Source organism: Culex quinquefasciatus, chromosome 2, assembly GCF_015732765.1.
Source record: "Culex quinquefasciatus strain JHB chromosome 2, VPISU_Cqui_1.0_pri_paternal, whole genome shotgun sequence".
Taxonomy (NCBI): Eukaryota; Metazoa; Arthropoda; class Insecta; order Diptera; family Culicidae; genus Culex; species Culex quinquefasciatus.
Window position 1 is genome coordinate 63756590 of NC_051862.1, and position 27253 is coordinate 63783842.

Genomic DNA, 27253 nt, shown 5'->3' on the forward strand with positions numbered 1-27253 from the left:
AAAACTAACGCTTGGGTCTTTTTTGAGTTCGGGAGAGGATGGGATTCTGTCGACAGGAGCGGGTTAAAGTAATAAGATCTTTGTTGAATATCTAAACCATTTAATCTCGGCGCAGGAGCAACAAAGGGCTAATTGTACTAAAAGTATTTTTTTTGTAGCCTCTTTTTGTATTAAAAAGCGTATTGAAACACATTTTGATGGTTGTCTGTTAAATCTTTTAGACTCGTTGGGAAGTTATTTTGATAACCTATCAAAAACAATAGGTCTCATGATTGATCCGGACAACATTTTCATCAAAATTTATGAGATCCGACTCCAAAAAAGTGCATAATTAACAATTTGGTGCTTATAACTTTTGATAGGGTGTCAGATGTGTTCTATGTTTTGGGCTCGTTTGAAGAGTCTCTGAAATGTATAACATGACGGATATTCTTACAAAAACTGCACTTTTTACAATCTTCTATTGTTATTTCAATTTTATTGTAAGAGAGATATTTTCTTCACTTGCTTAATTTTTTTATAGAAAATAAGAAGAAGAAAAATCCAACTAATTTTCAAATAAGGTTAAATTTTGATAAGGTTCTTTCGAAGGCAGTAAATGAAATGGTTTTTTTTTTATTTAAATTCAATATCAATCTTCACTTTTCAAAAGGGCAAAATACGGCAAATTTTGATGTGTGATATTCCCCACACGAACAATTAAAACTCTCAATTTTTCCACCAAATCTTGACGTGTACATGATCTTTTTTGTCTGTTTACCTGCGTTCTTTTTATTTTTTCACTTTAGTATATATAGTATATCAGTATATATTCGTTATCGTGTAACGTTTACAATAATCCGTGACCGTGAATGAAAAGAAGAACGTAAACGTAAACCAACTGCTGCTTCTTCTGCTGCTGCAGCAGCATTGATTGGAGAACCTATAAAACACTTCGACGACGTCATGCGTTCGGACGCGGATTGCACTGTCCCTTCTCACATATAGCTACCTTGCTGTTATGACTAGTATGGCTATTGGTTTTAGTGTTATGATTAGCGTTGCTACTGCTGCTGCTGCTGCTATGAATATTATTGTATTTCGGATTAATATTTTTAACCGTCCCACCCGACATACTGATAGCACCGCCACCACCTCGACCGGATCCTCCTCCTCCTCCGCGGTCGTATTCCCTGTGTCCGTTGAGTTGACCTCCTCCGCCGCTCGAGCCACCTCCCCCGGAAGACGCCGGCCCACCGCTGGAGCTATCGCCGACCCTTCCGTTGTAAAAGTGCAACGTATCGTACGGACCAAAGTGATCGTGCAGGATGCCGTTGTCGTTGACGCTGGCGATCTGGTTGCCATCGACAAAGTTGAGCGAAAATGGCGCCGCAAACAGGTAAAAGGCCAGGAACATAAAAGCGTACAGCACGAAATGAAGCACGAAGCAGGTCCAGATTAGGTTGATCTGCGGGAAAAAAAATAAAATTTCAAATTAATACGAATCCCTTAAAACTGGCCACACTGCACGGCGCCGACACTGACCTTTCGTTTTCGACTGTGTTTCCTCACGGTGACGAATGGCGTGAGCGCTAGCGTGAACGTGACGCCAAAGATCAGCCCGGACACTAGGCCGGTAAAGTTTTGCTGCCAGGGCAGGGTGCCCATGCCGAACACCAGGACGCCCACGACGAGCAGCTTGAGCAGGGCCAGATGAGGGCGCTTGAGATTGCGCCAGTGGCACAGGACCAGCAGGGTTAGCAGCGAGGATAGCGTGCCCGCTAGCGATGGCAGTGGACCGACCTGAAAGAAAGGAGATTTTTAGCATCAATACAAAAGTTAGTTCAATCTTACCTCCGGTCGGTATGGTACGAATATGGCGCTGGCAAGGTTGCCCGCGATGCCCGACCCGATGTACAGGATGGCCGTCCGCAGCGATCCCAGCAGCCGCTCCAGATCCGCCAGGAGAAAGTGCTGAAAGGCAAAGGTCAGCACAATGTGCACGATGCCGGCATGCAGGTACAGCGACGTAAACAGCCGGTAGAACTGATCCGCAATGTCCGTTGCGATGAACGGAAACATCCCGCACACATCGTTCAAGCAAGAAACCTGAAGAAGAAAAGGTAATCATTTGTTAAGTTCAACCACAAGGGTCATCGAAGGTCTGCTTACCTGTGAACACAGCGAGGCCTCCTCGTGGAAGTATCCTCGCACGAAATCACAATACTCCCGGGTGGTGATCCGACACTCTCCGGAGATCCCCACGCAGCACGGATGGCCAATCACCTCGCAAACCATGTGCTCCGCCGTTTGGTCCTTGAAGCGAAACTTTTGCGAACCCTGATTGTTCTTCCGGCAGATTGGCCACTTGGTGATATCGTCGGGCCACTCGTGCGGAGCTATCGAAGCAGGTGCCTCGCAGTACTTTGGATCTAATCCGCACACGCTACCCGATATCCGTCCTCCAGGACCGGAATCTCCGGGGGACCACTTCTTCCACGTTGAAATGGTCTACAAATACGAAAAACATGTTTTTTATTAAACTTCTTGGCACTGAAAAAATATAAAACTCACAGTAGGCCACAGTCCCCGCACGGAGCAGTCCGCCTGCGAGCTTTGAACACAGCCGGAGTCGTCGTTTCGTATACAGCAGGCCGTTTCGCGTTCCTGTTTGCGCGTTTTCGTTATGGTGTCCATTATCCGGGTGTCGCGGCGCATGCACGGTGCATATTTGGCCCCCACGTGGACCAGATCGTCCCGTCGGGGACCGATCCAGATGTTGCGCTGGTCGTAGTAGTGCACCTGAGAAGATGGAAATTGTAGTTTCAAGATGATACTTGTTAAAAAATCAGCCCAACATTTCCATATAAATTTAACAAAAAAAAAAACAAATAAATAATAATTAACTCATTGAAAAAAACGCATCTCTACTTTTAGCCGATTTTATTTTAGTCCATCTAATCTGAGGGATCTTGATGACATACTCGTCGCCGTCGTGCTAACTTGTCGTACGTGCATTTTGGGCCAAATTTAGTTAAAAACGCCATTTTGTGCTGCTCACAATGCCTCACCTTTTGACCTTCACAGATCCCCAAAATTCGATTTCAATCCTGAGATAATCAATAAAAACCGAAAAAACTCCGTGCAGTTTTGTCGCTCTTCATATGAATGTAGTTTTAATCTTGTCGTGCTATCTTGTCACTCCCTGAAAATTTACGTAAGTGCGACAATTGGCCAAAGGGATTTCAGGTCAGAACGCGTTTGACGCACGTACAAGTTAGACTACCGTAAATATTTGTAATTATAACTCGGGACTCCAGCAACCAAGCTTCGGAACAATGCACAGAATGGTCAGCCAAACAAAGCTTGTTTGTTATTGTTTACATTGCGAGCTCTATTTTTTATTCAAGGTCAAACATTAAAATGCGGTTTTCTCGGAACGTCGAAATGGCGGGTGCGACAAGATAGCACGATGACGTCTATATGACATAAACAAAATAAAATACTTGCAACACCTTGACTTAGCATAACCATACAAATTTGTACAATATGGGTTTTAATCTTCATGGTTTTTGAGGCTGGACATTGCCACTGACATTTTTACCGGTGCCCTCAAGGAAGGTTCCGATTGGGGGAATTTCGCTGAAACCTTACAAGAGCTTCATGGTGTTTTTAATCTGCACATTAAAATCGATGCTTCAACAGAGCCACACACCGGAAATCTCAGTTATTTTATAACAAACTTGGACTTTGAAATAAATTGATTAGAAATAAATTGAAATCACATTCAAGAGCTTCATGCGAAGTTCTTTGTCGTATTGGTCATGTGTGACATAACCACGTGTATCTTAAAAGAATAATTAAACGCCTATTCATTTAAATGAAATATTTTATAAGAGTTTGTCAAATATTCAATCATGAAGGGATATGGTATGACTGTCATCTCTAGACGGAGTAGGCCAAGACATTTGTGTGAAGCGATTGACCAAATCGCGAGCAGTTCTGCGAGTCGTGGTATCACAGACAAACAGACGTGACTCTCCATACAAATTATTTTTGAAATCCATCGTCCTTCATCAAATCACCAAATCACGGCGACGCCAGCGCTGCCTGGTGAGCTGATGCCGAAGCGCAGCCCAAACATACCAATACAAACCCATTACTGTCATGTGCCACGTCAGTTTATGCGTGAGACAATCAAGCCTAAACGATTGTAAACATCAACAGCTGATCGAAATAATTTTGTTGTTGCTACTCGATGAAAAGAATAAAAATCAACACCGAAAGCAGAAGATGACGGCGGGTTGGTTCCGTTTCCAATAGCAGAACCTTATGAGCCAAATGGTCACGAAAACATCAGTAGTGGCCGTCGAAATAGATAAATCCAATTCAAACCTACCGGAAATAATCCCCACGATGGGCGTTTTGAAAATATCCACGGGGAACGTGCCCACGGCGCAGTTCAGTTGCGTCAAACAACAAAAGCAAAAAGTGTCAAATATTCCAGAAAAAACGCTGCCGCAAAATTTACATCGAAACAGAACCACAGAAACTGAACTGGAAAAAGATTGAGTGGCGCAACATCGCCAAAAGGACGTCCAGCAGCAGCAATCTGAGCAGCAGTCCACGAAGGGTAAGCAGGTTGCTCCGAAGGAGTAACTCCACCACAGGATCCGGCTTCCTCCGCAGTAGCCGGCGCCTCAGCAGCAACCTCGACATCGGCAGGCAGACTGCCCCAATTTTGTCCTGGAAAGCCTGGATTGTGATTCACGGTTAGAATTCCAGAATTCCATAAATATTTGTGCTCTCATTTGCTGCTTCGCACGTGCTCACGCTCAACTTAAAAACAAAAACACGCTTTACACACACTGAGAATAGACGGGCGTGCTGTCACGACAGCAGCGCCATCAGCGCCGGGTGAGTGGATGCCGAAACAAAATTGCATTTGAATTAACCGTTTTTGTAGGACGATGGTTCGGCACTCGAGTGTCCCGTCTGTTTGTCTGTGGTGGTATCATAAATGGTTTCGCGCTTCAGTCGGCACTGATTTCATCGACGACGAGCGAGTGCTTTCTGATATTTGAACAAAAAATCAAGACACTTGATTTCCATGAAATAATCATGTTTGATTAAACTTCAATTGCTTTTTGCATTTTTCTAAGTCAAAAGAATGAAATGTAACACATGCAATACACAACTTCTAAGTTCACTCACCGTTTGTAAGCTCAAGCTCGTCACCAACACCTGGCTCGTCTTCTGCTCGTACCCGATCCCGATCGGTCCAATTCCGTAGCACAGCAGCGTCAGCAGCAGCACCAACACCTGCGTCGTATTCACCCAGTACGTAAAGAACGGCCTGTAATCGTACCGATCGTCCAACGTGTTTGGCCGCAACAGCTTGATGGTATGGTTCGACGGCCTTCGAGCGTTATCCAGCACGCTGTCCAGTATGTGCGCCGTAATTCGCTGGCCGTAGTACTGGTAGAGCGGATTTCTGGGGCGACCTCCCCGTTGCTGCTGAATTTCCGCCGAGCGAGTGCGCCACCCGTTACTGATCGTGGCCCGATTCGGGTCTACCATGTAGATTTGTCGCGAGTTGTCCACGCCCAGTTCGTGCTCTTGCACCTGCTGCTGCTGGTTGGCGATCGTTGGGATGTCGAAGAACAGCTCGTCATCATGGATGGGGGTTAACCCGTCGCACAGATCGTTGTCGTCGTTGTTGAGCGCAACGTGGGCCGGGGCAAAGCTGCGCGACCACTGGTTGTGTCGGCGAGGGATCCGATTGCGAAGGCTTTGTACGACAAAGACGAAGCCGTTGGCGACCATTTGGGACACGGATGGTTTCCGCTCGACCTGGAAGCCATCGGTGCCGTCGTGGCGATAGTACGGGTTGAACCGCTGACGGCGGTTTTGTTCGGTTTCTGGTTCGTCTTGGCTTTGCGCTGGGAGGACGTCCGGACGGTCGTTGTGTTCGTTCAGGACATCTGCGTGCACTTCGTGCACCCTGTGGACGACGGCTTCCTCCTTGAGCGGGCCGAAACGACGGATGGCGAGTCGTTTCTGGCGATCCTCCCACTTTTGCTGCTCGTAGTCTTCGTTGAGCAGGTCAACGCCGAAGAATTGAGACGTGCTACGGCGGAGGTACTCTTTGATGCGTTGCTTGTGCGATAGACGAGTGCGGAGCATCTGGGTGTTGCGTTGAAGCGTTGATGGCGTTGAGTCTGGTTGGAGACGTGGAGTGACGATCTGCTGGAGCGGGAGTTGTTGCTGTGCGTGTTGTTGCTGCAGTTGTTGGAGCTGTTGGTAGAGAGGCTGCTGTTGGATCTGTTGGTGCTGGATGTGCTGCTGCTGGTACTGGATAATGATGGAGGGGTTGCTACAGGAGCTGTTGAGCGTGTGCGACTGGGAGATGATCAGGGAGGAAGCGTTACGGGCGACGTCGTCTCCGGTGACCAGCGGGTGGTGGTTGTGGGAGTAGGAAGTGTGCGACACAATAGACGGTGGGCTCAGCGGAGACTGACGTTCCATCTCGGACATGGAGACGGAGGAGATCGAGAGTGGTTGGGGGCTGATCGGTCCGGATGTTTGGGTGGTTTGGTGGACTCCGGTGGCTCTACGTAAGCTGCTACAGTGGTAGCAGTTGTCTTCGTCGGTAGGATTGGCGGCGTTCATCGGTTCGCTCATGATACTTACGGGTGTGGGTGTGCGTAGCAGGGAGTACTCCTGGGTGCCGGAACAGAGTTGACGCGGTTGTCGCCCGAGCGTTGCCGATTGAGCAAAGGTGCACAATGGCTGTTGGCATTTGACGGGTCTTGCCCGAGGTGGTGTGGCGTAATGGTCTGTGGCGTCTTCGGCGGTCAAGTGCTGAACTTGGGATGATTTGGGTTCTACCTTGAGCCTGTATGGCAGGGTACTGACGACCGGTGTCCGCGTTGTCGACTGGTTGATGATGTTGATACCGCCCTTGGACGCGATTAGGCCGGCCATCAGCGTTGGTCCCAGGCCCATGTCCTGCTGGTGGTAGTTCTCCGGTGGTGGCGGCGTCGGGATGTAACGCTTCACGGGTGTATGTACAGTGGAGGTGAGATAGCTGTAGCTCTCGGAGTTGGTCATCAACGGGGGAGGATTGTTGATCAGATAGTTTCCGTACTGATCGGTTTTCGGTGCTGGCGGAGGGTCACGAAACCTTTCGGGAACCGGGTAGCGGGTCCGGGAGCTGGGCGACATCGATCGGTGATGAGGTGCATTTCTGTTATCAGGATAGCCGATAATAGACGTGGGAGCTGAGCTAGTGGAGGAATATCGATCGCTTGACGGTGGTGGCGCTACCGACGACGACGACGATGGGGCGGTAGGAGTTGCTGCAACACAGCACGGTCGTAGATTTTCCTCATTTCGATAGCATTCGCCACCGCTGGGTGGGGACACAAAGGCCGTCAATCGCGTCCCCAGGTTCGAGTAGGACGACTCGCTGAACCGTGACGGCGACGGGGCCCCGTTCTGCGGAACACTAGCCCCGTTATCGCATAGCCCATCACCGTAATTGATAGTCGAGGTGACAGTGAATTGTTGCTGATAGTGGCTATGCCCGAACGACGAACGACGACTTCGGCTCATCCTGCTTTCTTCCAGCAAATTTCTCTACTTAAACACCAGCGCAAAATTTCGTTTAGCCTAATTACACACCTAATTACACCATTGACTAAAATTTTCCTAATAGCTCACGCAGATTTTCACTAAATCGAAAAAACTATATCATTTTCCAAAATGGCTGAGCTCGCTAAAATAAACACACCCCAGCAATGGGGCTGCTGGGAGTGGAGAACATTTTTCACTACGTTCATTGTGTGTACCCGTTTCTTCCTTCGCGAGTCACGGTTCCATTGTCCTCGGCCCTAATCCGTCCATCGATTCGCGGCGCCCCGTTCGCGAAAAACCACAATTTAGTATCCTAAATTCAGGCGTTCGATATGTGACGGCGAAAAATTCGGAAAATCCTTCCTCTCTCTTGGCTGACTTTTTTTTTCGCTTTCGTCCTCGAACTCACTCCGGAGCCTTGGGGCCTGCCAGCAACACCAGAACCTCCTTTCGGAAGCTCAACTCAGTCTGAATTGAGAGGAGAGTTGGCCATATCTCGCAAAGGACGACATTTCCTTTCCGTTGGTAGCGATGGGTTTTGACAGGGAGTTCCACCCCCCAACATCCCACCAGAAAAAGAGGGTGGAAACGTGGGGTGAGTGGTGAGAACCACAACAAGTCCTTTTGCACAGGCACAGGCGGCTGGGTGGTTGGTGAGAGTCCCTCCTAGTTTCTCCCTACTGTTTGGTCGATGCGCATGGCACGTGGTGCGCGTGATACGCATGAAAACAAAGACACATGATTCTGTTCGCCGCACGGGTGAGTGCGGGGCGAAAATGTTCGTGAAACGATTGGGACTGGTTGCGTGCTGCGAGGGGATGAAAGCTTATCAAAGAGTTTCAAAATGGTGGTTGATTACAAAATGTAACGTAACTTGAGAAGGATTTTTAAATTGGTTTTCGCTGGCTTTTGAAACTACAAAACATAAAAGGTAAAATTTCTCACTTAACACTCAAACGCTCGAGTAGTCATTGGACCCCTACTTTTTTTTCGAAATCTCATAACTTTTGGTAGAATTGACCAATTTGGATGCTTCCGGTTGCAAAAGATCCAGATTTGTCTATATTTTTAACTGTCAGATGAGGGACAAATATGGTCCACTTTTACCGGAGATATTCCGGATTCCATTGGGGTACCTCGGCCCTCCTATTTGGAGTTTTGGTCAATAGAACAAAAACCATTTCACACAACAATGCCATGTTAATTTATGGTAGCGAAGTAGCAGGAAAAAAATATGTCTGCTTTGGGGAAACATTTTAGAGTTATGGTGTCAAAAGAACTTTTGTTCAATATCAATATTCTTTTTTCCATGCCGATACTAGGTCCAGCAGGAAAATAAATTGGTCCGGATTTTCAGTGCAAAATTGCAAAAGTAAAATTCTAATTTGTAATTGTTTATTGAGAAACTTGAAATTTAGGTTTTTTTTATGTCTTACTATGTTGCTAATATTTTGAAAAAGTGCAATTCGGTACAAAAAATCGATTGTCAAAAATCATTTTATTGAATGCATTTTTAAACTCGTAAAAACATATTATAGTCTAGTTTACAATATGAAATTTATCAAAAATATGCTGTTTGATTGTTTTCCTGCGTCGAGCACCAACTACCCAGAATTGCTGCTGGAATAATATCCCGGTGGGCTGAACTTCGAAACTCTGCAAATGATTGGAATGTTTTCTAGTTTAATTTGTTTACAATACAATACACAACTACCTACCTGATGCACCGTCCATTTTTGAACACCGTTCCTCTGGGACACGGACTGCCGGATCGGGAAAAGTGGGAAACCCTGCCCGAAACTAGCAAGTTTACAGACAGCAGCATAAAAATCACCAGAAATCGGAACAACATTTTGATGCTGGTTGTGATGTGTGACTTAACTCTTTTGCGTTTTATTTTGCACTGATACTGCAGGCGGAAGTTTTGCTTCCAATGAGAGAATTCGCTGATAAAGATTGTTCATTTGCAACAGTTAATATTTCTGGTGGGCATCTTGGCTATGTATTTAATTATTAGTTGTTCGTTGGAAAGTAACACTTTTTTCGAATTTTGATTTCAAAAATAAATTTTCACGGAAATAAATGTAATATAAACCTAAAATAGAATCCTTTACCTTCTTGGGACTTTACACGAAGGGATAGTTTCCCCTTGAGCTTTGTTGATAAGAAACCGCGTTCAATCGTCTTGGCGCATTCAACAAATTAAATGATTTTTTAAGTGCAGACAATTCCGGAGTTTTAGCATTTAAAAGTCGTTTTATTTAAGATAATTTCATTCTTTATTTCATCAGCGATCATCAATAAATATAATAAAACAACACGTAAGGATACTTTCCTCTTATAAAAGCTATTTGGTTCGACTCTCAGCAATGCCTCTTCATCATGCGTCAAATAACAAATCGTTTTTCTCGTACAAAACTTAACCTTTGAGATTACAGCTATTATACGCTACGTTAGAGGGTGAAGGCGATAATAATCGTACAAATGTTACGTGAATTTTTGGTGCTTTTTCTGTCTTAAAACTATCGCACAAGTACGTGTGTTAAAAAGAAGGCCAAGCCGCAAACGCGCGTGCTTATCGTTTAAGGTCAACCTTTGTAAAATATGGCGATTGTGCTAAGCATTGTTTCGCGCGCTCTGACTGACCCTAAAAAATCGATAAATCTTAACCACTATCAACAATTAGCTCCTGCACTCTAGTCGCAGTCAGTCGCAATGTTACACTCCCACGCATCCTGAATTCGTTACGAATCAATCTCAATTCTTCTTATCGTCCCGTTTGCTGGCACGCTCCGGCAGAACCGGAGTCATGGTGGCATCTCCGTTGGCCGGATGCGTCCCGTTTGCCGTCGGAGTGCTCGTTTGGACCACCGCCAGGTCGTCCGTGCCCGGCGTGTGAACCTGGGACTGCTGCAACGAAGCCGCCTCGGTCATCTGCAGCCCGATGGTGGCCCCGATCTTGGCGCTGGCCTGCCGGAAGCTATCGCTCAGCTTCAGCTGGACCACGTTGATGCACATCGAGGTGAGGGCCAACCCGAAGATCAAGTACAGAATGCTGCACATCATGTAGATCGGATGCTGCGGCACAAAGTCACCGAAGCCGATCGTCGAGATGGAGATGAACACAAAGTAGAACGCCTCGAAGAAGGACCAGTTCTCCCAGGTGTAGTAGATCGTAGCCCCGAACAGCATGTACGCGACCAGGATGAAGATCGCGATCGAGATGGGCAGGTTGAACTCGTCGTCGATCTCGAACGTCTCCGGCTGGGGCGTGGTCGGTGAGTCGCAGGTTAGCGGGGGCGGTGGATAGGGGCCGATGTCGCCGGATGTTGACGGTTGGGGTTGGTCCGTAGAGGGTTGGTGGTTTGGGGTGGTTGAGGTGTTGGCGGTGGTCACAGGTTGGAGCTCGTGATCTCCGCTGGGTCGGCGCACCATGTCGTAGACGACGTTCAAGCCTTTCATTACATCCTGTGAAGAGGAAATAGGTATCAGTTCTGGAGATATTTGTATTTTTTTTTTTCAAAAACAAAACTTAAAAACTTCAATGGAAATAGAAATCTAATGGGTTAGGTTAAACATATTTTGAATTTTTATGAAACTCCAATGCACAGAATCGCAAAAACTTTTCGCAGATTTTTTTTCAATATTAACATTTTTTGGAAACTTATGATTGCAAAACAAGTAGATATGTGTCAAATGCATTTTTAAACACTTTTTTCATGCAAATGTTAAAACTATGGCTTGTATTTACATTTTTTAACTTTTTTTTTTAATTTTCTTTGCCCTCCCCCCTCGACTTTGGTCAGAGCCGAGAGACATAAACTTCAAAAAAGCCTAATTTTCAAAAAAATCAAGCGAAATTTACCTCAAAAAGCTTCAGGCAAATGTAAAGTTGTGCGGCTGTCAAAGTTTTTTAAATATCCCCAGAACTCGATTACCCGATGTTTCAATTTTCCGAATCAAATCAAGAACAAAAAAAATCTTAATCATATTTTTTTTATTTGCTAACTTTGAAAGTCAAATTCTAATTCTGCGACCTCATGTTAGACAAATTGAAATGGTCGATTGCCTTGAAAACTAGCAATTGCATTTTCTCTTTAATTACCGCCATTTTGGCCGTCAATACGAGATGCATTACAATTCTGACTGTGCTTCAATATTTTAGAAAATGGCATAAACATTTTTGTTTTTATCTTTCGACTAAATTTGCACTCTAAATAATCAAATATTCGAAAGAACACGTATTAAAATAAAATTTAAAAATCAAATAAAAATTTAATTTATTGTAATAACAATTTAGTTTTCAATTGTAACCACCAAAATAAAATTATTACTCACCACCGACGGAAGTCCTCTGTATGGCTTCAAAAACAATTGTAAGTTGATAAGCGAAAGAAATAAACTGAAGTGAACTGAATATTTATTTGGCTTCTTGAATTTATTCCTGCATTTTCCTAAAGTGGCGGAAACCAACACTGAAAAAATGTATAATGTTTGTAAACTTTTTTTTAAAATCCTTTTTTAGATTTCAAATTCAACATTTTAAATGCAGAATGCTGATTCTGTCAAGTTTCCACCAAATATTTAAATTTGAAGAATGTGGATTATGCCTTTTAAAAAACCGGGCTTCGACGGGCTCCGATCTAAAATTTTGCCAAAAATCCATATTTCAACCAATTTTTGATCTTTTAACAGCATTGGAAAAAGAACTCTCAAAATTTCAGAAATTTTTTGGGTCGGAAGTTTGACTTGTGTGCTGTGACTTTGCCAATTGCCAATTTGGCTGTGTTTTTGACTAACATTTCCTATATTTTATGTGAAAATAAGTTTGTACTGATTATTGTATTGTCCCAGAATATGCCTCTATGCATTACATACAAATTAATTGATAATTGTATCATTTTAAAGTAGAAAATGTGAAAAGCAAGCCAATACTAAAAATGGAAACTAGGAAAACATAAAACAAGAAAAGTAGAGATTTTCTCAGAACAAAAGTTGCTCAAAATGACCTCCTGAACAAGGGAAAAAATATTTAATAAAAATGAACATACCTGAACTTGCGACGTCTTGCGCACCTTTCGGAATGACCCGGTATAATACAACCGCCTAACGTACGCCCACAGGAACTTGATCCCTCTGGTGAACAGCTTGCCAAAATCCGCCAACACTATCAAGAAGATCGGTATCCCTATAATGGCGTACACAATCGTTAACGCCCTGCCCGTAGTCGTGGACGGCGTTATGTGACCATAACCTGCAATTATAAGAAAGATTTGACGGGGTTAAAAAGATTTAAAGATACAAGAAGATCCTTAAAGTTGAAACCACGAGGTTCTTTAAATTACCCATTGTTGACACCACAGCAGGGAAGGGAAATAAGTACCTGCACTTGTAGTAAGGTAACTACGATAAGCACCGAACTTTAAAATATTTGGGTGCGGTGCTGGTGCATATTTTCTAAACAAGGTAACTATGACTTGTCTTTCTTTGTTACCACAGAAAAAATAATTGTTGTCAACATTGTCATTTAGAACTTGTTTTTTGGACAGTTCCCAGCAGAATCTGTACTTCTTGAGGAGCAATGGCATGTTACAATGTGGCCATAATTAGACATCAGTGACCGAATTGTGAGTGTAGATCTTGAGAAGAAGACGGCTTCGAGTCCTATTTTTGAGCAGACTTCCGAATTGGTAAAAAAAAACACTGTCTTCAAGCGACTTTATTTGAACTTCTACCCGGAATAGGGTCAATTGGCGTGGAGGCACCAAATCCTTCAAAAAGATGAGACAGAAGAATGTGAAATTGAACCGTGAGTAAAACAAGATGTTCTTGGTGGAGCTATTTAGACCTAATGAAGAGCCACTTTGAACGCAGGACACAATCCCCGATCTCTATGAGAAAAGTTTCAAAAATGTCATCCGTCAATTTTCGCAAGGTCAAATCCGTGCTGAGGGTAATGCTGCGGCAATTCTTCCAGTTTTCAAAAAATGCCAAGAAGCAATAAGAATGACATTTAAACTAACAGCTACAGCAATTATCTCCAGATCTACATATAAATTTCATCAACCTAATGCCTAAATTTAAAAAAAAAACGTTGCAAAAAATAAGCACCTTCCATCTGGGGTGCTTATTATAAGCACCCAAAATAATGGGTTCTGGTGACAACTAAAGCACTGCACCTTTGATATTTCGCAAATCATGGTGCCTATGTTCGTTCCTTGCACCACAGTCAGTGAGTAGATCACACCGTTGACAAAGTTCCACGCCGTGTTACCGCTGTAGGTCTTCATTCCTGCCTCGAAAGCGACCTGCAGTTCCTCCTCAAACTTGCGCAGCCTAGCCCTAGCCGTTGCCTTCCAGTCTTCTTCCCTTTAAATGAGTGACCAAAATCCGGTTATCAAACCATTCATAAACCAAAAACAATTCTAACCATACTTCTGATTATGACTGGACAACCAAAGATGGTCGATGAAATCACGCTTGACGCGCTTCACGCCACACTTGTACTGCGACTCAAAGGTTCCTTCCGTGACCCGGAAGATGATCCCTCCGACGCCGCAAAGCAAAACCATCACTCCAAAGTAGAAGCAACACTCGTTCACCTGGAGACGCATTCGGCGGATCTCCAACGGATTGTCGTCAATAAAGTCCAACCAAAAGTCTTTCATTTCGCCCAGAATCTCCGACCAGCTGAACTGATCCCCGTCCTTCTCCACGTAGACCAGCAGCGCTCGTCTTCGTTTCTTCTCCTTCGGTCCTTCGACCGTCTTCTCATCCGCTACGGACAATTCCTTCTTTTCCTCTTTCTTCTCATCTTTGCTCTCTGTTACATCTCCCACTTTCTTCTCCTCCACCACGCCAACCTTCTTATCTTCCTTATCATCCTTCACGACCTTCCTCTGCGTCAGCACCATCTCTGGTTCGACCTTCTCTGGAATAACCTCCTGCTCCACGACTGCTTCCACCACAACCACTTCCGGCGCGGTCGGCTCCTCCGCCTCCGGTGGAAAGTCCGACGGAAGCTCCGACTCCGGCTCGGGAGACGTAGCCAGCTCCGGCGTTCTCGGTAGCTGCCTCACCGGTTCAACCTTGCCCGACTTTGGTCGCTTCGGCTTCCTCGGTGAAAACCTCCTCCGAATCGTTGCCATCTTCTCCTCATCGCTCGTGTTGTGATCAGCCTCGTCCTCGCTGCTCGAAGCCGATGCGCTGGAAGTCTTCGGCACTACCAGCAGCAACTTCTTGGTCGGCCCGGGTGATACCGGCGTCTTTGACCTCGTGGGAGGAATCGGTGGAAGCACGGGAGCTTCGATACTCTTGGAACGATCATCCCGCTCGCGATTCCTCAGCTCAACCTGGAGCTTCTTCCGCTGCTCCTCGAGCAGCTCTTCCCTACTTCTCGAACCGTCTCAACCTCATCCGATCCAACTCTCGCTTTTCCTGCAAGAACTTGAGCTTCTCCAGTTCAAACTTGCGCCGTTCCTCGTTGAAGCGGGACAAGTTGGTGGCCGCAGGAGAATCTCCAGTGCCAGCATCGCCGGTGGAAGTGTTCTTGCCCCGTTCGGATTGGTAGCGTTCGATGCGTTCGCGACGTTTGCGCACCTCGGTGTCCGAGACCTTGCCACCGTCGCTGGAGTCGTCGGTTTTTGGTTTACTGCTGTAAAGGGATATGATGTGGGGTTTAGGGGACAATTTGAGTTGGGTATTTCAGTACAAGAAATTCGTCAAAACAGTCCCCGAATACGCATTTGAATGTTTGAAATAACTAAAATTATTTTACTGAACAATTCTGCAATTACATGTGAAAACCAAAAAGAAAAGGACTTCAATTGGGCTCAAAAATTGATATAGAAGAGTGGGAAGACTTCGATTCTAGACTGTATCTCGTCAGTGTGAATCAACATGAAATGTTCTAAATAATCTACACAGCTTCTCTTGGGATCCATATTTTTATAGGAAATTTTCTAGAGTTCTTCTTCTTTCAGCGGAGACTGACGTTCCATCTCGGACATGGAGACGGAGGAGATCGAGAGTGGTTGGGGGCTGATCGGTCCGGATGTTTGGGTGGTTTGGTGGACTCCGGTGGCTCTACGTAAGCTGCTACAGTGGTAGCAGTTGTCTTCGTCGGTAGGATTGGCGGCGTTCATCGGTTCGCTCATGATACTTACGGGTGTGGGTGTGCGTAGCAGGGAGTACTCCTGGGTGCCGGAACAGAGTTGACGCGGTTGTCGCCCGAGCGTTGCCGATTGAGCAAAGGTGCACAATGGCTGTTGGCATTTGACGGGTCTTGCCCGAGGTGGTGTGGCGTAATGGTCTGTGGCGTCTTCGGCGGTCAAGTGCTGAACTTGGGATGATTTGGGTTCTACCTTGAGCCTGTATGGCAGGGTACTGACGACCGGTGTCCGCGTTGTCGACTGGTTGATGATGTTGATACCGCCCTTGGACGCGATTAGGCCGGCCATCAGCGTTGGTCCCAGGCCCATGTCCTGCTGGTGGTAGTTCTCCGGTGGTGGCGGCGTCGGGATGTAACGCTTCACGGGTGTATGTACAGTGGAGGTGAGATAGCTGTAGCTCTCGGGTTGGTCATCAACGGGGAGGATTGTTGATCAGATAGTTTCCGTACTGATCGGTTTTCGGTGCTGGCGGAGGGTCACGAAACCTTTCGGGAACCGGGTAGCGGGTCCGGGAGCTGGGCGACATCGATCGGTGATGAGGTGCATTTCTGTTATCAGGATAGCCGATAATAGACGTGGGAGCTGAGCTAGTGGAGGAATATCGATCGCTTGACGGTGGTGGCGCTACCGACGACGACGACGATGGGGCGGTAGGAGTTGCTGCAACACAGCACGGTCGTAGATTTTCCTCATTTCGATAGCATTCGCCACCGCTGGGTGGGGACACAAAGGCCGTCAATCGCGTCCCCAGGTTCGAGTAGGACGACTCGCTGAACCGTGACGGCGACGGGGCCCCGTTCTGCGGAACACTAGCCCCGTTATCGCATAGCCCATCACCGTAATTGATAGTCGAGGTGACAGTGAATTGTTGCTGATAGTGGCTATGCCCGAACGACGAACGACGACTTCGGCTCATCCTGCTTTCTTCCAGCAAATTTCTCTACTTAAACACCAGCGCAAAATTTCGTTTAGCCTAATTACACACCTAATTACACCATTGACTAAAATTTTCCTAATAGCTCACGCAGATTTTCACTAAATCGAAAAACTATATCATTTTCCAAAATGGCTGAGCTCGCTAAAATAAACACACCCCAGCAATGGGGCTGCTGGGAGTGGAGAACATTTTCACTACGTTCATTGTGTGTACCCGTTTCTTCCTTCGCGAGTCACGGTTCCATTGTCCTCGGCCTAATCCGTCCATCGATTCGCGGCGCCCCGTTCGCGAAAAACCACAATTTAGTATCCTAAATTCAGGCGTTCGATATGTGACGGCGAAAAATTCGGAAAATCCTTCCTCTCTCTTGGCTGACTTTTTTTTTCGCTTTCGTCCTCGAACTCACTCCGGAGCCTTGGGGCCTGCCAGCAACACCAGAACCTCCTTTCGGAAGCTCAACTCAGTCTGAATTGAGAGGAGAGTTGGCCATATCTCGCAAAGGACGACATTTCCTTTCCGTTGGTAGCGATGGGTTTTGACAGGGAGTTCCACCCCCCAACATCCCACCAGAAAAAGAGGGTGGAAACGTGGGGTGAGTGGTGAGAACCACAACAAGTCCTTTTGCACAGGCACAGGCGGCTGGGTGGTTGGTGAGAGTCCCTCCTAGTTTCTCCCTACTGTTTGGTCGATGCGCATGGCACGTGGTGCGCGTGATACGCATGAAAACAAAAGACACATGATTCTGTTCGCCGCACGGGTGAGTGCGGGGCGAAAATGTTCGTGAAACGATTGGGACTGGTTGCGTGCTGCGAGGGGATGAAAGCTTATCAAAGAGTTTCAAAATGGTGGTTGATTACAAAATGTAACGTAACTTGAGAAGGATTTTTAAATTGGTTTTCGCTGGCTTTTGAAACTACAAAACATAAAGGTAAAATTTCTCACTTAACACTCAAACGCTCGAGTAGTCATTGGACCCCTACTTTTTTTTCGAAATCTCATAACTTTTGGTAGAATTGACCAATTTGGATGCTTCCGGTTGCAAAAGATCCAGATTTGTCTATATTTTTAACTGTCAGATGAGGGACAAATATGGTCCACTTTTACCGGAGATATTCCGGATTCCATTGGGGTACCTCGGCCCTCCTATTTGGAGTTTTGGTCAATAGAACAAAAACCATTTCACACAACAATGCCATGTTAATTTATGGTAGCGAAGTAGCAGGAAAAAAATATGTCTGCTTTGGGGAAACATTTTAGAGTTATGGTGTCAAAAGAACTTTTGTTCAATATCAATATTCTTTTTTCCATGCCGATACTAGGTCCAGCAGGAAAATAAATTGGTCCGGATTTTCAGTGCAAAATTGCAAAAGTAAAATTCTAATTTGTAATTGTTTATTGAGAAACTTGAAATTTAGGTTTTTTATGTCTTACTATGTTGCTAATATTTTGAAAAAGTGCAATTCGGTACAAAAAATCGATTGTCAAAAATCATTTTATTGAATGCATTTTTAAACTCGTAAAAACATATTATAGTCTAGTTTACAATATGAAATTTATCAAAAATATGCTGTTTGATTGTTTTCCTGCGTCGAGCACCAACTACCCAGAATTGCTGCTGGAATAATATCCCGGTGGGCTGAACTTCGAAACTCTGCAAATGATTGGAATGTTTTCTAGTTTAATTTGTTTACAATACAATACACAACTACCTACCTGATGCACCGTCCATTTTTGAACACCGTTCCTCTGGGACACGGACTGCCGGATCGGGAAAAGTGGGAAACCCTGCCCGAAACTAGCAAGTTTACAGACAGCAGCATAAAAATCACCAGAAATCGGAACAACATTTTGATGCTGGTTGTGATGTGTGACTTAACTCTTTTGCGTTTTATTTTGCACTGATACTGCAGGCGGAAGTTTTGCTTCCAATGAGAGAATTCGCTGATAAAGATTGTTCATTTGCAACAGTTAATATTTCTGGTGGGCATCTTGGCTATGTATTTAATTATTAGTTGTTCGTTGGAAAGTAACACTTTTTTTCGAATTTTGATTTCAAAAATAAATTTTCACGGAAATAAATGTAATATAAACCTAAAATAGAATCCTTTACCTTCTTGGGACTTTACACGAAGGGATAGTTTCCCCTTGAGCTTTGTTGATAAGAAACCGCGTTCAATCGTCTTGGCGCATTCAACAAATTAAATGATTTTTTTTAAGTGCAGACAATTCCGGAGTTTTAGCATTTAAAAGTCGTTTTATTTAAGATAATTTCATTCTTTATTTCATCAGCGATCATCAATAAATATAATAAAACAACACGTAAGGATACTTTCCTCTTATAAAAGCTATTTGGTTCGACTCTCAGCAATGCCTCTTCATCATGCGTCAAATAACAAATCGTTTTTCTCGTACAAAACTTAACCTTTGAGATTACAGCTATTATACGCTACGTTAGAGGGTGAAGGCGATAATAATCGTACAAATGTTACGTGAATTTTTGGTGCTTTTTCTGTCTTAAAACTATCGCACAAGTACGTGTGTTAAAAAGAAGGCCAAGCCGCAAACGCGCGTGCTTATCGTTTAAGGTCAACCTTTTGTAAAATATGGCGATTGTGCTAAGCATTGTTTCGCGCGCTCTGACTGACCCTAAAAAAAATCGATAAATCTTAACCACTATCAACAATTAGCTCCTGCACTCTAGTCGCAGTCAGTCGCAATGTTACACTCCCACGCATCCTGAATTCGTTACGAATCAATCTCAATTCTTCTTATCGTCCCGTTTGCTGGCACGCTCCGGCAGAACCGGAGTCATGGTGGCATCTCCGTTGGCCGGATGCGTCCCGTTTGCCGTCGGAGTGCTCGTTTGGACCACCGCCAGGTCGTCCGTGCCCGGCGTGTGAACCTGGGACTGCTGCAACGAAGCCGCCTCGGCCATCTGCAGCCCGATGGTGGCCCCGATCTTGGCGCTGGCCTGCCGGAAGCTATCGCTCAGCTTCAGCTGGACCACGTTGATGCACATCGAGGTGAGGGCCAACCCGAAGATCAAGTACAGAATGCTGCACATCATGTAGATCGGATGCTGCGGCACAAAGTCACCGAAGCCGATCGTCGAGATGGAGATGAACACAAAGTAGAACGCCTCGAAGAAGGACCAGTTCTCCCAGGTGTAGTAGATCGTAGCCCCGAACAGCATGTACGCGACCAGGATGAAGATCGCGATCGAGATGGGCAGGTTGAACTCGTCGTCGATCTCGAACGTCTCCGGCTGGGGCGTGGTCGGTGAGTCGCAGGTTAGCGGGGGCGGTGGATAGGGGCCGATGTCGCCGGATGTTGACGGTTGGGGTTGGTCCGTAGAGGGTTGGTGGTTTGGGGTGGTTGAGGTGTTGGCGGTGGTCACAGGTTGGAGCTCGTGATCTCCGCTGGGTCGGCGCACCATGTCGTAGACGACGTTCAAGCCTTTCATTACATCCTGTGAAGAGGAAATAGGTATCAGTTCTGGAGATATTTATATTTTTTTTTTTTCAAAAACAAAACTTAAAAACTTCAATGGAAATAGAAATCTAATGGGTTAGGTTAAACATATTTTGAATTTTTATGAAACTCCAATGCACAGAATCGCAAAAACTTTTCGCAGATTTTTTTTCAATATTAACATTTTTTGGAAACTTATGATTGCAAAACAAGTAGATATGTGTCAAATGCATTTTTAAACACTTTTTTCATGCAAATGTTAAAACTATGGCTTGTATTTACATTTTTTAACTTTTTTTTTTAATTTTCTTTGCCCTCCCCCCTCGACTTTGGTCAGAGCCGAGAGACATAAACTTCAAAAAAGCCTAATTTTCAAAAAAATCAAGCGAAATTTACCTCAAAAAGCTTCAGGCAAATGTAAAGTTGTGCGGCTGTCAAAGTTTTTTAAATATCCCCAGAACTCGATTACCCGATGTTTCAATTTTCCGAATCAAATCAAGAACAAAAAAAATCTTAATCATATTTTTTTTATTTGCTAACTTTGAAAGTCAAATTCTAATTCTGCGACCTCATGTTAGACAAATTGAAATGGTCGATTGCCTTGAAAACTAGCAATTGCATTTTCTCTTTAATTACCGCCATTTTGGCCGTCAATACGAGATGCATTACAATTCTGACTGTGCTTCAATATTTTAGAAAATGGCATAAACATTTTTGTTTTTATCTTTCGACTAAATTTGCACTCTAAATAATCAAATATTCGAAAGAACACGTATTAAAATAAAATTTAAAAAATCAAATAAAAATTTAATTTATTGTAATAACAATTTAGTTTTCAATTGTAACCACCAAAATAAAATTATTACTCACCACCGACGGAAGTCCTCTGTATGGCTTCAAAAACAATTGTAAGTTGATAAGCGAAAGAAATAAACTGAAGTGAACTGAATATTTATTTGGCTTCTTGAATTTATTCCTGCATTTTCCTAAAGTGGCGGAAACCAACACTGAAAAAATGTATAATGTTTGTAAACTTTTTTAAAATCCTTTTAGATTTCAAATTCAACATTTTAAATGCAGAATGCTGATTCTGTCAAGTTTCCACCAAATATTTAAATTTGAAGAATGTGGATTATGCCTTTTAAAACCGGGCTTCGACGGGCTCCGATCTAAAATTTTGCCAAAAATCCATATTTCAACCAATTTTTGATCTTTTAACAGCATTGGAAAAAGAACTCTCAAAATTTCAGAAATTTTTGGGTCGGAAGTTTGACTTGTGTGCTGTGACTTTGCCAATTGCCAATTTGGCTGTGTTTTTGACTAACATTTCCTATATTTTATGTGAAAATAAGTTTGTACTGATTATTGTATTGTCCCAGAATATGCCTCTATGCATTACATACAAATTAATTGATAATTGTATCATTTTAAAGTAGAAAATGTGAAAAGCAAGCCAATACTAAAAATGGAAACTAGGAAAACATAAAACAAGAAAAGTAGAGATTTTCTCAGAACAAAAGTTGCTCAAAATGACCTCCTGAACAAGGGAAAAAATATTTAATAAAAATGAACATACCTGAACTTGCGACGTCTTGCGCACCTTTCGGAATGACCCGGTATAATACAACCGCCTAACGTACGCCCACAGGAACTTGATCCCTCTGGTGAACAGCTTGCCAAAATCCGCCAACACTATCAAGAAGATCGGTATCCCTATAATGGCGTACACAATCGTTAACGCCCTGCCCGTAGTCGTGGACGGCGTTATGTGACCATAACCTGCAATTATAAGAAAGATTTGACGGGGTTAAAAAGATTTAAAGATACAAGAAGATCCTTAAAGTTGAAACCACGAGGTTCTTTAAATTACCCATTGTTGACACCACAGTCAGTGAGTAGATCACACCGTTGACAAAGTTCCACGCCGTGTTACCGCTGTAGGTCTTCATTCCTGCCTCGAAAGCGACCTGCAGTTCCTCCTCAAACTTGCGCAGCCTAGCCCTAGCCGTTGCCTTCCAGTCTTCTTCCCTTTAAATGAGTGACCAAAATCCGGTTATCAAACCATTCATAAACCAAAAACAATTCTAACCATACTTCTGATTATGACTGGACAACCAAAGATGGTCGATGAAATCACGCTTGACGCGCTTCACGCCACACTTGTACTGCGACTCAAAGGTTCCTTCCGTGACCCGGAAGATGATCCCTCCGACGCCGCAAAGCAAAACCATCACTCCAAAGTAGAAGCAACACTCGTTCACCTGGAGACGCATTCGGCGGATCTCCAACGGATTGTCGTCAATAAAGTCCAACCAAAAGTCTTTCATTTCGCCCAGAATCTCCGACCAGCTGAACTGATCCCCGTCCTTCTCCACGTAGACCAGCAGCGCTCGTCTTCGTTTCTTCTCCTTCGGTCCTTCGACCGTCTTCTCATCCGCTACGGACAATTCCTTCTTTTCCTCTTTCTTCTCATCTTTGCTCTCTGTTACATCTCCCACTTTCTTCTCCTCCACCACGCCAACCTTCTTATCTTCCTTATCATCCTTCACGACCTTCCTCTGCGTCAGCACCATCTCTGGTTCGACCTTCTCTGGAATAACCTCCTGCTCCACGACTGCTTCCACCACAACCACTTCCGGCGCGGTCGGCTCCTCCGCCTCCGGTGGAAAGTCCGACGGAAGCTCCGACTCCGGCTCGGGAGACGTAGCCAGCTCCGGCGTTCTCGGTAGCTGCCTCACCGGTTCAACCTTGCCCGACTTTGGTCGCTTCGGCTTCCTCGGTGAAAACCTCCTCCGAATCGTTGCCATCTTCTCCTCATCGCTCGTGTTGTGATCAGCCTCGTCCTCGCTGCTCGAAGCCGATGCGCTGGAAGTCTTCGGCACTACCAGCAGCAACTTCTTGGTCGGCCCGGGTGATACCGGCGTCTTTGACCTCGTGGGAGGAATCGGTGGAAGCACGGGAGCTTCGATACTCTTGGAACGATCATCCCGCTCGCGATTCCTCAGCTCAACCTGGAGCTTCTTCCGCTGCTCCTCGAGCAGCTCTTCCTATACTTCTCGAACCGTCTCAACCTCATCCGATCCAACTCTCGCTTTTCCTGCAAGAACTTGAGCTTCTCCAGTTCAAACTTGCGCCGTTCCTCGTTGAAGCGGGACAAGTTGGTGGCCGCAGGAGAATCTCCAGTGCCAGCATCGCCGGTGGAAGTGTTCTTGCCCCGTTCGGATTGGTAGCGTTCGATGCGTTCGCGACGTTTGCGCACCTCGGTGTCCGAGACCTTGCCACCGTCGCTGGAGTCGTCGGTTTTTGGTTTACTGCTGTAAAGGGATATGATGTGGGGTTTAGGGGACAATTTGAGTTGGGTATTTCAGTACAAGAAATTCGTCAAAACAGTCCCCGAATACGCATTTGAATGTTTGAAATAACTAAAATTATTTTACTGAACAATTCTGCAATTACATGTGAAAACCAAAAAGAAAAGGACTTCAATTGGGCTCAAAAATTGATATAGAAGAGTGGGAAGACTTCGATTCTAGACTGTATCTCGTCAGTGTGAATCAACATGAAATGTTCTAAATAATCTACACAGCTTCTCTTGGGATCCATATTTTTATAGGAAATTTTCTAGAGTTCTTCTTCTTTCAGCGGAGACTGACGTTCCATCTCGGACATGGAGACGGAGGAGATCGAGAGTGGTTGGGGGCTGATCGGTCCGGATGTTTGGGTGGTTTGGTGGACTCCGGTGGCTCTACGTAAGCTGCTACAGTGGTAGCAGTTGTCTTCGTCGGTAGGATTGGCGGCGTTCATCGGTTCGCTCATGATACTTACGGGTGTGGGTGTGCGTAGCAGGGAGTACTCCTGGGTGCCGGAACAGAGTTGACGCGGTTGTCGCCCGAGCGTTGCCGATTGAGCAAAGGTGCACAATGGCTGTTGGCATTTGACGGGTCTTGCCCGAGGTGGTGTGGCGTAATGGTCTGTGGCGTCTTCGGCGGTCAAGTGCTGAACTTGGGATGATTTGGGTTCTACCTTGAGCCTGTATGGCAGGGTACTGACGACCGGTGTCCGCGTTGTCGACTGGTTGATGATGTTGATACCGCCCTTGGACGCGATTAGGCCGGCCATCAGCGTTGGTCCCAGGCCCATGTCCTGCTGGTGGTAGTTCTCCGGTGGTGGCGGCGTCGGGATGTAACGCTTCACGGGTGTATGTACAGTGGAGGTGAGATAGCTGTAGCTCTCGGAGTTGGTCATCAACGGGGGAGGATTGTTGATCAGATAGTTTCCGTACTGATCGGTTTTCGGTGCTGGCGGAGGGTCACGAAACCTTTCGGGAACCGGGTAGCGGGTCCGGGAGCTGGGCGACATCGATCGGTGATGAGGTGCATTTCTGTTATCAGGATAGCCGATAATAGACGTGGGAGCTGAGCTAGTGGAGGAATATCGATCGCTTGACGGTGGTGGCGCTACCGACGACGACGACGATGGGGCGGTAGGAGTTGCTGCAACACAGCACGGTCGTAGATTTTCCTCATTTCGATAGCATTCGCCACCGCTGGGTGGGGACACAAAGGCCGTCAATCGCGTCCCCAGGTTCGAGTAGGACGACTCGCTGAACCGTGACGGCGACGGGGCCCCGTTCTGCGGAACACTAGCCCCGTTATCGCATAGCCCATCACCGTAATTGATAGTCGAGGTGACAGTGAATTGTTGCTGATAGTGGCTATGCCCGAACGACGAACGACGACTTCGGCTCATCCTGCTTTCTTCCAGCAAATTTCTCTACTTAAACACCAGCGCAAAATTTCGTTTAGCCTAATTACACACCTAATTACACCATTGACTAAAATTTTCCTAATAGCTCACGCAGATTTTCACTAAATCGAAAAACTATATCATTTTCCAAAATGGCTGAGCTCGCTAAAATAAACACACCCCAGCAATGGGGCTGCTGGGAGTGGAGAACATTTTCACTACGTTCATTGTGTGTACCCGTTTCTTCCTTCGCGAGTCACGGTTCCATTGTCCTCGGCCTAATCCGTCCATCGATTCGCGGCGCCCCGTTCGCGAAAAACCACAATTTAGTATCCTAAATTCAGGCGTTCGATATGTGACGGCGAAAAATTCGGAAAATCCTTCCTCTCTCTTGGCTGACTTTTTTTTTCGCTTTCGTCCTCGAACTCACTCCGGAGCCTTGGGGCCTGCCAGCAACACCAGAACCTCCTTTCGGAAGCTCAACTCAGTCTGAATTGAGAGGAGAGTTGGCCATATCTCGCAAAGGACGACATTTCCTTTCCGTTGGTAGCGATGGGTTTTGACAGGGAGTTCCACCCCCCAACATCCCACCAGAAAAAGAGGGTGGAAACGTGGGGTGAGTGGTGAGAACCACAACAAGTCCTTTTGCACAGGCACACCCTTACCAAAAATCATGATTTTTTGAGTTCCAAATCCCACTTTTCATACGATTTTTTGAGTTCAGGTACTACAACCATAAAAATGGTTATATGGGTTGAACTGAAAAATTCGTATGAAAAGTGGGATTTGGAACTCAAAAAGTCATGATTTTTGGTAAGGGTGCACAGGCGGCTGGGTGGTTGGTGAGAGTCCCTCCTAGTTTCTCCCTACTGTTTGGTCGATGCGCATGGCACGTGGTGCGCGTGATACGCATGAAAACAAAAGACACATGATTCTGTTCGCCGCACGGGTGAGTGCGGGGCGAAAATGTTCGTGAAACGATTGGGACTGGTTGCGTGCTGCGAGGGGATGAAAGCTTATCAAAGAGTTTCAAAATGGTGGTTGATTACAAAATGTAACGTAACTTGAGAAGGATTTTTTTAAATTGGTTTTCGCTGGCTTTTGAAACTACAAAACATAAAAGGTAAAATTTCTCACTTAACACTCAAACGCTCGAGTAGTCATTGGACCCCTACTTTTTTTTCGAAATCTCATAACTTTTGGTAGAATTGACCAATTTGGATGCTTCCGGTTGCAAAAGATCCAGATTTGTCTATATTTTTAACTGTCAGATGAGGGACAAATATGGTCCACTTTTACCGGAGATATTCCGGATTCCATTGGGGTACCTCGGCCCTCCTATTTGGAGTTTTGGTCAATAGAACAAAACCATTTCACACAACAATGCCATGTTAATTTATGGTAGCGAAGTAGCAGGAAAAAATATGTCTGCTTTGGGGAAACATTTTAGAGTTATGGTGTCAAAAGAACTTTTGTTCAATATCAATATTCTTTTTTCCATGCCGATACTAGGTCCAGCAGGAAAATAAATTGGTCCGGATTTTCAGTGCAAAATTGCAAAAGTAAAATTCTAATTTGTAATTGTTTATTGAGAAACTTGAAATTTAGGTTTTTTTTATGTCTTACTATGTTGCTAATATTTTGAAAAAGTGCAATTCGGTACAAAAAATCGATTGTCAAAAATCATTTTATTGAATGCATTTTTAAACTCGTAAAAACATATTATAGTCTAGTTTACAATATGAAATTTATCAAAAATATGCTGTTTGATTGTTTTCCTGCGTCGAGCACCAACTACCCAGAATTGCTGCTGGAATAATATCCCGGTGGGCTGAACTTCGAAACTCTGCAAATGATTGGAATGTTTTCTAGTTTAATTTGTTTACAATACAATACACAACTACCTACCTGATGCACCGTCCATTTTGAACACCGTTCCTCTGGGACACGGACTGCCGGATCGGGAAAAGTGGGAAACCCTGCCCGAAACTAGCAAGTTTACAGACAGCAGCATAAAAATCACCAGAAATCGGAACAACATTTTGATGCTGGTTGTGATGTGTGACTTAACTCTTTTGCGTTTTATTTTGCACTGATACTGCAGGCGGAAGTTTTGCTTCCAATGAGAGAATTCGCTGATAAAGATTGTTCATTTGCAACAGTTAATATTTCTGGTGGGCATCTTGGCTATGTATTTAATTATTAGTTGTTCGTTGGAAAGTAACACTTTTTTTCGAATTTTGATTTCAAAAAAATAAATTTTCACGGAAATAAATGTAATATAAACCTAAAATAGAATCCTTTACCTTCT

At 44.9% G+C, this 27253-nt stretch overlaps 4 protein-coding genes and 3 long non-coding RNA genes across 8 annotated transcripts; all 7 read right to left on the reverse strand.

Annotated features, from left to right (window-relative positions):
* Positions 1-712: 712 nt before the first annotated feature.
* LOC6052486 (inactive rhomboid protein 1) lies at positions 713-8106 on the reverse strand. Of its 2 annotated transcripts, XM_038252795.1 has the most exons (7): positions 6673-8106; positions 5194-6276; positions 2554-2781; positions 2152-2490; positions 1834-2088; positions 1525-1782; positions 713-1447 (listed from the first exon to the last, which is right to left on the reverse strand). In XM_038252795.1, the coding sequence occupies exons 1-7, from the start codon at positions 7594-7596 to the stop codon at positions 944-946; spliced, it is 3591 nt and encodes a 1196-aa protein (XP_038108723.1). In that variant the 5' UTR covers positions 7597-8106; the 3' UTR covers positions 713-943. The 2 variants fall into 2 exon arrangements, with proteins under 2 accessions (XP_038108723.1, XP_038108722.1); XM_038252794.1 differs by having other exon boundaries at positions 5194-8106.
* Positions 8107-9096: 990 nt separating this feature from the next.
* LOC119766822 lies at positions 9097-9536 on the reverse strand. The gene is made up of 2 exons (XR_005277157.1): positions 9336-9536; positions 9097-9273 (listed from the first exon to the last, which is right to left on the reverse strand). It is a non-coding gene; the product is annotated as an uncharacterized LOC119766822 (long non-coding RNA).
* Positions 9537-9877: 341 nt separating this feature from the next.
* Positions 9878-15321, reverse strand: LOC119766034 (the record flags this gene model as incomplete). The annotated part of the gene is given in 6 exon segments (XM_038250385.1): positions 9878-11085; positions 12669-12871; positions 12963-12975; positions 13842-13986; positions 14053-15009; positions 15011-15321. Coding segments are annotated over 6 exon segments (2340 nt in total), but the record flags the coding sequence as incomplete, so codon positions are not given.
* Positions 15322-16200: 879 nt separating this feature from the next.
* On the reverse strand, positions 16201-16837 carry LOC119766035. The gene has a single exon (XM_038250386.1). It carries the CDS (start codon positions 16702-16704, stop codon positions 16201-16203), a length of 504 nt encoding a protein of 167 aa, XP_038106314.1. The 5' UTR covers positions 16705-16837.
* Positions 16838-18199: 1362 nt separating this feature from the next.
* LOC119767941 lies at positions 18200-18639 on the reverse strand. Its single transcript, XR_005277806.1, has 2 exons — positions 18439-18639; positions 18200-18376 (listed from the first exon to the last, which is right to left on the reverse strand). It is a non-coding gene; the product is annotated as an uncharacterized LOC119767941 (long non-coding RNA).
* A 344-nt stretch (positions 18640-18983) lies between these two features.
* LOC119766036 lies at positions 18984-23554 on the reverse strand (the record flags this gene model as incomplete). Its single annotated transcript, XM_038250387.1, is given in 5 exon segments — positions 18984-20194; positions 21773-21975; positions 22067-22224; positions 22291-23245; positions 23248-23554. Coding segments are annotated over 5 exon segments (2334 nt in total), but the record flags the coding sequence as incomplete, so codon positions are not given.
* A 3057-nt stretch (positions 23555-26611) lies between these two features.
* LOC119768026 lies at positions 26612-27054 on the reverse strand. The gene is made up of 2 exons (XR_005277864.1): positions 26851-27054; positions 26612-26788 (listed from the first exon to the last, which is right to left on the reverse strand). It is a non-coding gene; the product is annotated as an uncharacterized LOC119768026 (long non-coding RNA).
* Between the last annotated feature and the right edge of the window lie 199 nt (positions 27055-27253).